The sequence below is a fragment of the Pseudophryne corroboree genome, chromosome 2, assembly GCF_028390025.1.
Source record: "Pseudophryne corroboree isolate aPseCor3 chromosome 2, aPseCor3.hap2, whole genome shotgun sequence".
Classification (NCBI taxonomy): domain Eukaryota; kingdom Metazoa; phylum Chordata; class Amphibia; order Anura; family Myobatrachidae; genus Pseudophryne; species Pseudophryne corroboree.
Window position 1 is genome coordinate 544,652,818 of NC_086445.1, and position 12,405 is coordinate 544,665,222.

The 12,405-nt window shown below is 45.1% G+C and overlaps 1 protein-coding gene across 2 annotated transcripts in view; it reads left to right on the top strand.

Annotated features, from left to right (window-relative positions):
• MYOM3 (myomesin 3) overlaps positions 1-12,405 on the top strand; it is a 357,638-nt gene that overhangs the window by 60,196 nt on the left and 285,037 nt on the right. For both annotated transcript variants that reach the window (XM_063954304.1, XM_063954305.1), the window contains one exon: positions 2,705-2,864. In XM_063954304.1, the coding sequence (XP_063810374.1) occupies positions 2,705-2,864 (160 nt within the window). The remainder of the gene's footprint in view (positions 1-2,704; positions 2,865-12,405) is intronic.

The following is a 12,405-nucleotide window of genomic DNA, read 5'->3' on the forward strand; positions in this document are numbered from 1 at the left end:
GTGTGCTGGGACATATCTTGTATTTATACCCATATCAATTAGGGAACTAACTGTGAGCTCACTAACTCCCATGGGAGTGTCTAAAGATCGTCTATCAAGAATCTGTACTAATAGCTAAATAAACACTAAGTATACATTATAACTGGATATGGAGAAGCTTATAAATTTAATGGATAACAAAAATGAGGTTTAAAAATACAAATAAAATACAAAGAATCGGAGCTGACAGAGGAAATTAGAAGTGACAGCTTCTGCCCCACTTCCTCTGGTGGGAGAGGTGGACTGCGCGTGCGCCCGCCTGTCTTCCATAGTTAGAATGGCTCTATAGTGCTTGCATGACTGGAAGGAAACCAAGTCAGTCCCGGAACGCCCGTGGACCGCATCTACGTCATGGCCGGATATGGTGCTCATATCCCTTTTTTTTATATATATATATATATATATATATATATATATATATATATATAGTGACAGGAATAACATAGACGGAATACAGTTTAAGTCACTTTCGTTCCACCTAAGGCAGCTTACAAAATGCATGCAGGATATATATTATTATTATTATTATTATTAATTAATTAATAATAATAATAATTATTATTATTATTATTATCGATATTATAAATCGAGATAGACTACCAAGGATTCATAGAGCATATCTAGAAATATCTCATTGTCATATTGAAAACCAGCTGGGGCATATCCAGATATAAAAGTTCCATCCTGGGTGTTGAATGCTTTCTTCCATTCATTTCCCCTGCGTAGCCTAATGAGATTGGAGATACTACGTAGATATGCTTTAGTCCATCAAAAAGTTCCACGATGAGAAGCAGAGAATAACAGTTTTTGACTGTAATTGAAATTAACCCCCTGTAGTCGATAATGTGGCAGAGGCCACCATCTCCATCTTTTTCTTTATGAAGAAGAAGCCAGCACACACACTGGTGATGATAAAAGACAGAAGAAGCCCCTATAATCAGACATTTCTGTTGCCTTGGATAAAGAGAGAGGACGGGCTTAACCAGTAAACAAGTCAATGGGACAATCCCAGACCCAGATATTGTAGTGGAACAGGTTGGAGACTACTAGTGGTGACTGTGGACAGACTTCGAAATGGAATTATTGCAGTTAGACAGCGACCCATACACTTGGGAGAGATAGGATTTGGGGAGAAGAGCTAGTGAGAAGAGTTTAATTGTATCCATAGTAAGATAAGGAGTGTCTCCGCTCTGAGTTGTTATGACATAGGACCTAATTTAGTAAGGATAGCAAATTCTGCTAATTAGCAGAATTTGCTATCCTTTGGATTGCATGCTGGGGGTCGCCCATCGCTGGGCAAGGCTGCCCAGCATACTGCCAGCCACCTCTACCCTTCAACAAGAAGAAATTGCGATCGCATCACAATTTCTGCTTGTTAGCAGAAATAGAGGAAGCCTCCTGCCGGCGCAGCTTAGCTGCGAGAGCTTACTTACTAGCTTACAGCTTATCTGCACCCGCAGGAGACTCGCCGCCATCTTCCTGATCGCAGCGGCTGCGTGTGACATCACGCAGCTGTTGCGATCACACGCCCGACACGCCCCCTTTTTAGCACCGTACCTCCCCACGTTCATCAGACTCCGCCCCGGCAAAGCTCCGTCTCGTCCCTGGAAATGGAGTGTTGCCCGCCACCCCCCCCCACCCCCCACCCCCCCACGACTGCCTCTGCCTGATTGACAAGCAGAAGCGGTCGCATTTTCTGCGCCCACATCTTTTTCTCAATAATTCCTGTTGGAGCGCACGCTGTGCTCCAGCCTGAATTAGGCCCATAGTCTGGCATCCTGCTTCCATCAACAGCAGTAAGGAAGATGGGACTTTCCTTTGGAATTGTCAAAAGTTCTAGCCTGGAGACCAGAACTTATGAAATACAGTTACTGGCTGCCACAGAATCCATCAAAGTAGAAGTCGTAACTGAATCAGATGGATACTCTAAAGTGACAGGAATATAACAATCTGAGTTTTTATGCCAGAGACCAATTGGAATTTGTTGTTTCCCAAAAGTTTAATACAGCTGGCAATCACATCATCCAGGCCACCGCAGTATAAGCACAGCCTGAACCTTCTTTGACAATCCTCTGGTGAAAGTTGAGTGGCCCATCAGGTGTGATAATCGATTTTTTTTAAATATTGGAAATCAGTGCCCATCCCTAGCTCCCACTCTGTAAGGAAAGAAGCAGGAATTGGGTAGGAGCTGGCACAGTGTCGAAGGTGGGGGGCACAATTATTAGGCAATTGTAAAATGTCATATGCTTTGGCAAGTTTGTTACAGTATTTTTTATTAAACTACGTTTTAATTGTTTCATGGAGTGGAATAGTTACTAAAAGTTGATCATCAATAAAAATCCATCTGTGTCACCCCTGTCTGTCTGCCCCTCCCCTTTAGAATGTAAGCTCTCATGAGCAGTGCCCTCTTCCCTCATGTGCTTTTCCTTCTCTTACTTAAACTGTCTTCCACGGAACCAATTCCCACATTTTTTTGCCACCCTGCTACTTATGTCAGTGTCGTCTGCTGATGCAGCTATATGTATATATCCTGTACTTGTCCTATATTGTCTTCAATTGTAAGTCACTGTTTTGCTTATCTGTTTTATATACTCTGTAATTGGGCGATGCGGATCCCTTGTGGTGCTATAGAAATAAAGGATAATAATAATAACTTCTCTTGAAGTGATTACAGATTAAAATTGGACACCAGAGACTTCTCATGCGAGACCAGAGGGCAAAAAAAAGCTGGGTTCACAAACAGCATGGAGAAGTTGGAAATGAAAGTGATGCAGGCCTGCAGATCAGCACGTGTGAGAGTAGATCGGAAAGCCTTGCATAAGAAAGTAAGTTATCTCAATGAAGTTGGATTTTGTCCAGTGGATTTCATCATATAACAGTATGAGCTAGGGCACACTGATCTTTAGTATATTTCTTGGCATGATGCTCCCACTCTACCTTCCTAGTTGTAAATCTGTCAACACATGTTCTATTTGCCCCCACTACATTACAGTATGGTAATATCACTGTGCAAAATAGCACCTTTCAGATGGATTTACTCTGCATAATGCCCATAGTGTACAATGGCCCTGACTCAGAGGGTGACACACAACTCCGGTATTTTTGCAATTTTTTTTTTTTTTCATACTGTGCATGCACCTCGATGGTCTTACGACAGCAGTCAATGGGATAAATTTACTAAGATGGGAGTTCTATTTAAGATGGGATGTTGCCCATAGCAACCAATCAGATTCTACTTCTCAGGCAGAGGCGGTCGCAGGGCAGGGGAGCAAAACTCTGTTTCAACGTAGGAGATGGAGCGTTGCGGGGGTGGGGTGATGTGAACAGTGGGTGGTGTGGCGTGAACGGGGGCGTGTCGGTGGTGTGATTGTGGCAGCTGCGTGATGTCACACACAGCTGCCACATTGTGTAAGATGGCTCCGGGACTCCTGCAGGCGTAGCTAAGCTGCACCAGCAGGAGCCATCCTTAGTTTCTGCCGATCGCAATTTCTGCTTGTTGAAAGGGGGAGGAGGGCGCCGGTCATTTTGCTGGGTGGCCTTGCCCAGCGGTGGGCGGCCCCCAGCATGCAGCCAAAAGGATAGCAAATTCTGCTGATTAGCAGAATTTGCTATCCTTATTGAATTAGCCCCAATACCTGGAATCTGATTGGGCAACATCCCATCTTGAATAGAACTCCCATCTTAGTAAATTTTTGTTATGTTCAGTAAGCTGTTAAAATATATCATATACATGCTATTTATGTTTATTGTATTTTCTCTAACGTCCTAAGTGGATGCTGGGGACTCCGTCAGGACCATGGGGATAGCGGCTCCGCAGGAGACAGGGCACAAAAATAAAGCTTTAGGATCAGGTGGTGTGCACTGGCTCCTCCCCCTATGACCCTCCTCCAAGCCTCAGTTAGGTTTTTGTGCCCGTCCGAGCTGGGTGCAATCTAGGTGGCTCTCCTAAAGAGCTGCTTAGAAAAAGTTTTTTAGGTTTTTTATTTTCAGTGAGTCCTGCTGGCAACAGGCTCACTGCATCGAGGGACTTAGGGGAGAGAATTTCAACTCACCTGCGTGCAGGATGGATTGGATTCTTAGGCTACTGGACACCATTAGCTCCAGAGGGAGTCGGAACACAGGTCTCACCCTGGGGTTCGTCCCGGAGCCGCGCCGCCGACCCCCCTTGCAGATGCCGAAGTTGAAGAGGTCCAGAGGTCCAGAAACAGGCGGCAGAAGACTTTCAGTCTTCATAAGGTAGCGCACAGCACTGCAGCTGTGCGCCATTGTTGTCAGCACACTTCATACCAGCGGTCACTGAGGGTGCAGGGCGCTGGGGGGGGCGCTCTGGGCAGCAATGTATTATACCTTTTATGGCTAAAATACATCACATATAGCCCTTGAGGCTATATGGATGTATTTAACCCCTGCCAGATCTCACAAACTCCGGGAGAAGAGCCCGCCGTTTTAGGGGGCGGGGCCTATTCCCCTCAGCACACGGCGCCATTTTCCTGCTCAGCTCTGCTGTGAGGAAGGCTCCCAGGCTCTCCCCTGCACTGCACTACAGAAACAGGGTTAAAACAGAGAGGGGGGGCACTTATTTGGCGATATGATTACATATGTGAAAATGCTATAAGGGAAAACACTTGTATAAGGGGTTGTCCCTGTATAATTATAGCGTTTTTGGTGTGTGCTGGCAAACTCTCCCTCTGTCTCCCCAAAGGGCTAGTGGGGTCCTGTCCTCTATCAGAGCATTCCCTGTGTGTGTGCTGTGTGTTGGTACGTGTGTGTCGACATGTAGGAGGACGATGTTGGTGAGGAGGCGGAGCAAATTGCCTGTATGGGTGATGTCACTCTCTAGGGAGTCGACACCGGAATGGATGGCTTATTTAGGAATTACGTGATAATGTCAACACGATGCAAGGTCGGTTGACGACATGAGACGGCCGGCAAACAAATTAGTACCTGTCCAGGCGTCTCAGACACCGTCAGGGGCTTGTAAAAACGCCCATTTACCTCAGTTGGTCGACACAGACACAGACACGGACACTGACTTCAGTGTCGACGGTGAAGAAACAAACGTATTTTCCTTTAGGGCCACACGTTACATGTTAAGGGCAATGAAGGAGGTGTTACATATTTCTGATACTACAAGTACCACAAATAAGGGTATTATGTAGGGTGGGAATAATCTACTTGTAGTTTTTCCTGAATCAGATAAATTAAAGTGTGTGATGATACGTGGGTTTCCTCCGATAGAAAATTATTGGAGGTATACCTTTTCCCGCCAGAAGTGAGGGCGAGTTGGGAAACACACCTTAGGGTGGATAAGGCGCTCACACGCTTATAAAAACAAGTGGCGTTACCGTCTCCAGATACGGCCGCCCTCAAGGAGCCAGCTGATAGGAAGCTGAAAAATATCCTAAGAAGTATATACACACATACTGGTGTTATACTACGACCAGCAATCGCCTCAGCCTGGATGGGCAGCGCTGGGGGGGCTTGGTCGGATTTCCTGACTGAAAATATTGATACCCTTGACAGGAACAATATTTTATTGACTATAGAGCATTTTAAGGATGCATTTCTATATATGCGAGATGCGCAGAGGGATATTTGCATTCTGGCATCAAGAGTAGATGTGATGTCCATATCTGCCAGACGATGTTTATAGACACGACAGTGGTCAGGTGATGCAGATTCCAGACGGCACATGGAAGTATTGCCGTATAAAGGGGCGGTCCATCGGACCTGGTGGCCATGGCAACAGCTGGAAAATCCACTTTTGTTACCCCAAGTCACATCTCAGCAGAAAAGGACACAGTCTTTTCAGTCTCAGTCCTTTCGTACCCATAAAGGCAGGCGGGCAAAAGGCCAGTCATATCTGCCCAGGGTTAGAGGAAAGGGAAGAAGACTGCAGCAGGCAGCCCATTCCCAGGAACAGAAGTCCTCCACAGCTTCTGCCAAGTCCGCAGCATGACGCTGGGGCCATACAAGCGGACTCAGGTGCGGTGGGGGGTCATCTCAAGAGTTTCAGCACGCAGTGGGCTCACTCGCAAGTGGACTCCTGGATCCTACACGTAGTATCCCAGGTGTACATTGGAAATTCGAGACGTCTTCCCCTCACAAGTTCCTGAAGTCTGCTTTACCAACGTCTCCCTCCGACAGGGAGGCAGTATTGGAAAAAAATTCACAGGCTGTATTCCCAGCACAACAACAAGGGAAGGGGTATTATTCCACACTATATTGTGGTACTGAAGCCAAACGGCTCGGTGAGATCTAAAAGATTTGAACAATTACATACAAGGGTTCAAATCAAGATGGAGTCACTCAGAGCAGTGATAGCGAACCAGGACGATATGGTGTCACTGGATATCAGGGACGCTTACTTACATGTCCAAATTTTGCCCTTCTCACCAAGGGTATCTCAGGTTCGTGGTACAGAACTGTCACTATCAGTTCAGACGCTGCCGTTTGGATTGTCCACGGCACCCCGGGTCTTTACCATGGTAATGGCCGAAATGATGATTCTTCCTAAAAGAAATATGGATGCTTTCCTGATAAGGGCAAGGTCCAGAGAACAGTTGGCGGTCGGAGTAGCACTATCTCAAGTAGTTCTACGACAGCACGAGTGGTTTCTAAATATTCCAAAATCGCAGCTTTTCCGACGACACGTCTAATGTTCCTAGGAATGATTCTGGACACAGTCCAGAAAAGGATGTTTTCTCCCGGAGAAGAAGGCCAGGGAGTTATCCGAGCTAGTCAGGAACCTCCTAAAACCAGGAAAAGTATCAGTGCATCATTGCACAAGGGTCCTGTGAAAAATGGTGGTTTCTTACAAAGCGATCCCATTCGGTAGATTTCACGCAAGAACCTTTCAGTGGAATCTGCTGGGAAAATGGTCCGGATCGCATCTTCAGATGCATCAGCGGATAACCCTGTCTCCAAGGACAAGGGTGTTTTCTTCTGCGGTGGCTGCAGAGTGCTCATCTATGAAAGGGCCGCAGATTCGACATTCAGGACTGGGTCCTGGTGACCACGGATGCCAGCCTGAGTGGCTGGGGAGCAGTCACACAAGGAAAAAATTTCCAGGGAGTGTGATCAAGTCTGGAGACTTCTCTCCACATAAATATACTGGAGCTAAGGGCAATTTACAAGGCTCTAAGCTTAGCAAGACCTCTGCTTCAAGGTCAGCCGGTATTGATCCAGTGGGACAACATCACGGCAGTCGCCCACGTAAACAGACAGGGCGGCACATGAAGCAGGAGGGAAATGGCAGAAACTGCAAGGATTCTTCGCTGGGCGAAAAATCATGTGATAACACTCTCAGCAGTGTTAATTCCGGGAGTGGAAAACTGGGAAGCAGACTTCCTCAGCAGGCATAACCTCCACCCGGGAGAGTGGGGACTTCAGCGGGAAGTCTTCCACATGATTGTAAACCGTTGGGAAAAACCAAAGGTGGACATGATGGCGTCCCGCCTGAACAAAAAACTAGACAGATATTGCGCCAGGTCAAGGGACCCTCAGGCAATAGCGGTGGACGCTCTGGTAACACTGTGGGTGTACCAGTCAGGGTATGTGTTCCCTCCTATGCATCTCATACCAAAAGTACTGAGAATCATAAGAAGGAGATGAGTGAGAACGATACTCGTGGTTCCGGATGGGTCAAGAAGGACTTGGTACCCGGAACTTCAAGAGATGCTCACGGAAGAACCGTGGCCTCTACCTTTAAGAGAGGACCTGCTCCAGCAGGGGCCTTGTCTGTTCCAAGACTTACCGCGGCTGCGTTTGACGGCATGGCAGTTGAACGCCGGATCCTGAAAGGGCATTCCAGATGAAGTCATCCCTACCCTGGTCGAAGCCAGGAAGGATGTAATCGCAAAACATTTTCACCGCATTGGGCGAAAATATGTTGCGTGGTGTGAGGCCAAGAAGGTCCCTACAGAGGAATTCCAACTGGGTCGTTTCCTACATTTCCTGAAAACAGGACTGTCTATGGGCCTAAAATTAGGGTCCATTAAGGTTCAAATTTCGACCCTGTCGAATTTCTTCCAGAAAGAACTGGCTTCAGTGCCTGAAGTTCAGACGTTTGTAAAAGGGGTACTGCATATACAGCCTCCTTTTGTGCCCCCAGTGGCACCTTGGGATCTCAATGTTGTTTTGAGTTTCCTAAAGTCACATTGGTTGGATCCACTCACCACTGTGGAATTAAAATATTTCACATGGAAGGTGAAGATTCTATTAGCCCTGGCTTCAACCAGGCGTGTGTCAGAATGGGCGGCTTTATCATATAAAAGCCTTTACTTAATTTTTTATTCTGACAGGGCAGAATTGAGGACTCGTCCTCAATTTCTCCTTAAGGTGTTTTCTGTTTTTCACATGAACCAACCTATTGTGGTACCTGCGGTTACTAGGGACTTGGAGGACTCCAAGTTACTTGACGTTGTCAGGGCCCTGAAAATATATGTTTCCAGGACGACTGGAGTCAGAAAATCTGACTCGCTGTTTAGCCTGTATGCACCCAACAAGATGGGTGCTCCTGCTTCTAAACAGCGATTGCTCGCTGGATTTGTAGTACAATTCAGCTTGCACATTCTGTGGCAGGCCTGCCACAGACAAAATCAGAAAAAGCCCATTCCACAAGGAAGTGGGCTCATCTTGGGCGACTGCCTGAGGGGTCTCGGCTTTACAACTTTGCTGAGCATTTACTTGGTCAGGGGCAAACACGTTTGCTAAATTCTACAAATTTGATACTCTGGCTGAGGAGGACATGGAGTCTCTCATTCGGTGCTGCAGGGTCATCCGCACTCTCCCGCCCGTTTGGGAGCTTTGGTATAATCCCCATGGTCCTGACGGAGTCCCCAGCATCCACTTAGGACGTTAGAGAAAATAAGAATTTACTTACCGATAATTCTATTTCTCGTAGTCCGTAGTGGATGCTGGGCGCCCATCCCAAGTGCGGATTGTCTGCAATACTTGTACATAGTTATTGTTACAAAAAAATCGGGTTGTTATTGTTGTGAGCCGTCTGTTCAGAGGCTCCTACGTTTTGTCATACTGTTAACTGGGTTCAGATCACAAGTTGTACGGTGTGATTGGTGTGGCTGGTATGAGTCTTACCCGGGATTCAAGATCCTTCCTTATTGTGTACGCTCGTCCGGGCACAGTATCCTAACTGAGGCTTGGAGGAGGGTCATAGGGGGAGGAGCCAGTGCACACCACCTGATCCTAAAGCTTTATTTTTGTGCCCTGTCTCCTGCGGAGCCGCTATCCCCATGGTCCTGACGGAGTCTCCAGCATCCACTACGGACTACGAGAAATAGAATTATCGGTAAGTAAATTCTTATTTTTTTTTTCTAGTAGATGACAAAGGCATTCACTTTTGAATTTAATAGACATATGACAATTGGCTTCTCCGATGTCTGGTCAATTGATTACTGTATTTTACCTGTGCTTTTTCATGACTGAAGTGCTTTGTGGTGTTGATGCTGTGTTTAATAAGATGTAACATAGTAACATAGTATCTAAGGTTGAAAAAAGACAATTTGTCCATCGTGTTCAACCTGTTTGTGGTCTCCTATGCGGTTTTATTTTAGGACTAGTTATATGATCTATAATGCTTGTCTAGCACTATATCCCTGAATATCCTTATCCAATAGGAATTTATCTAACCCATTCTTAAAGGTGTTAACTGAGTCCGCCGTTACTACTCTCTCAGGCAGGGAATTCCAAACACGTATTGTCCTTACTGTGAAAAAACCTTTTCGCCTCATTGTGCGGAAACTCCTCTCCTCTAACCTAAGCGAGTGATCACGTGTTCTCTGTGCTGATCTTATTAAAAACAGGTCCCTCGCAAGTTCTGTGTATTGTCCCCTTATATATTTGTAGATGTTGATCATGTCCCCTCTTAGTCTCCTCTTTTCCAATGAAAACATGCCAAGCCTTGCAAGTCTTTCCTCGTATTCCAGCGTCTCCATGCCCTTAATTAGTTTGGTTGCCCGCCTCTGAACCTTTTGTAGCTCCAGGATATCCTTTTTGTAGTATGGTGCCCAAAATTGCACACAGTATTCAAGATGTGGCCTCACTAGTGATTAATATAATCAGAGTATAATACTCTCGTCCCTTGCATCGATTCCCCGTTTTATGCATGCTAACATCTTATTAGCCTTTTTTGCTGCTATCCTACTTTGGGTACTGCTGCTTAGTTTGTTATCTATGTGAACAACTAAGTCTTTTTCCAGTACAGAATCCCCTAATATTACCCCATTTAGTATGTAGGTGTTATTTTTAGTCTTGCTACCACAGTGCATTACCGTACACCTGTAAGTATTGAATCTCATTCTCCATTTTGCTGTCCATGCTTCTAGTTTAACTAAGTCGTTCTGAAGAGACTCAGCATCCCCCTCCGTATTTATAACCTTACACAATTTGATATCGTCAGTAAAAATTGACACCATGCTCTTTAGACCGACTGTTAAGTCGATAATGAAGATGTTGAACAATAGTGGTCCAAGTACAGACCCTTGTGGCACACCACTTAGCACTTTAGTCCAATTTGAAAATGATCCATTAACCTCAACGCGCTGCTTCCTATTATCCAACCAAATTTCTGACCCAAGTGCAAATCCCTAGTGGTACTGTGTCAAAAGCTTTGGCAAGTCTAAAAAAAATTACAACCACCTCCTTACCCTGATAAAGGTTCGCACTTACCATTTCATAAAAGCCAAGTAAGTTAGTTTGACATGATCTGTCCTTCACAAATCCATGTTGGTTCCTTTTAATTACCTTATTGGCTTCAATGAACTTCTGAATACTATCCCTTAGAATACCTTCCAATACTTTCCCCACTATAGATGTAAGACTAACTGGTCTATAATTACCCGGTTCAGCTTTATTCCCCTTTTTGAATATCAGCACTACCTCTGCTATACACCAGTCTTTGTGAACCATGCCTGACTTTACTGAATCCATGAAGATCAGAAATAGTGGACTTGCTAGTTCGGCGTGCAGCTCCATAAGAACTCTTGGGTGAATTCCATCAGGACCGGGCGACTTATTAATCTTTAAATTTTTTAATCGGTCACAGACTACCTCCTCACTAAAATAAGCTTTAGCGGTGGGACATTATCTTTGTTGAGATTGTGTGGTAGACCCTGCATTTGGTCCTCTCTGGTAAATACCATTGAAAAAAACTAATTTAGTTTGTTCGCTATGTCATTATCATTTTTGATTAAGACTCCCAACTCATCTTTTAAAGGGCCTATACTCTTCTTCTTTAATCTCTTGCTGTTGATGTATTTAAAAAAAAATTGGGGATTTGCTTTGCTTTCCTTTGCCACTAGTTTTTCAGTTTCTACTTTAGCCACTCTAATTCCTTTTTTGCATATTTTGTTACAATCCTTATAGTGCTGAAATGACTTTGCATCCCCCTCAGACTTGTATTTTTTAAACGCTCGTCCTTTTTTGCCCATTAGTTTCTTTATATTTTTGTTAAGCCACATTGGTTTGGGATTTTTATTCCTTTTTTTGCTGCTGGTGGGAATAAATTTGCGAGTATTTTTAACTAGCAGTGATTTTAATACATCCCATTTCTCTGTAGTATTTTTTTCCTGAAACAGAATTTCCCATTCAGTGTCCCTTAACGCTTCCCTCATCCTGTCAAAGTTGGCTTTGCTAAAGTTTAGAGTTCTAGTTGAGCCAGTATAGGACTGCTTATGAAAACTGATATTGAATATGACTATATTGTGGTCGCTGTTTCCTCTGGGCTCCCCTACTATAATATTTGATACCAGTTCACCATTGTTAGTTAATACCAGGTCTAAAGGCCAGTACTCACGGGCAGATGTGGGAGAGATGTGTGCTGGGCGAACCGCTCAGCACACATCTCTTCCGCCGCTCAGCACAGCGCGATCTGTGCTGAGCGTGCGGGGGGAGACGGGGGGGGGGGGTTCGCTCATTTCACCCTGCTGGTGAAATGAGCAACCTGCTAGATTGGCCAGTCTAGCACCAGCGATAGCGATGCGCGGGGCTGCGCATCGCTATCGCTGTAGGGGGTACACACGGAGCGATCATGCTTAAAATCTCAGCAATCTAGTCAGATTGCTTAGATTTTAAGCAGCGATCGCTCCGTGAGTACCCCCCTTAAGAGTGCATTGTACCTAGTTGGTTCCTCGATTAATTGAACTAAGTAGTTATCATTTAGCGTGTTTAAAAACATGTTGCCCCTAGCAGTATCACATGAATCGTTTTTCCTGTTTATCTCGGGATAGTTAAAGTCTCCCATCACTACTATGTCTCCTACTCCTGCTGCTCTTTCAAGTTGATTCAGTAACAATTTCTCATCAGACACATTTATACCAGGTGGCCTGTAGCATAACCCCAATAATA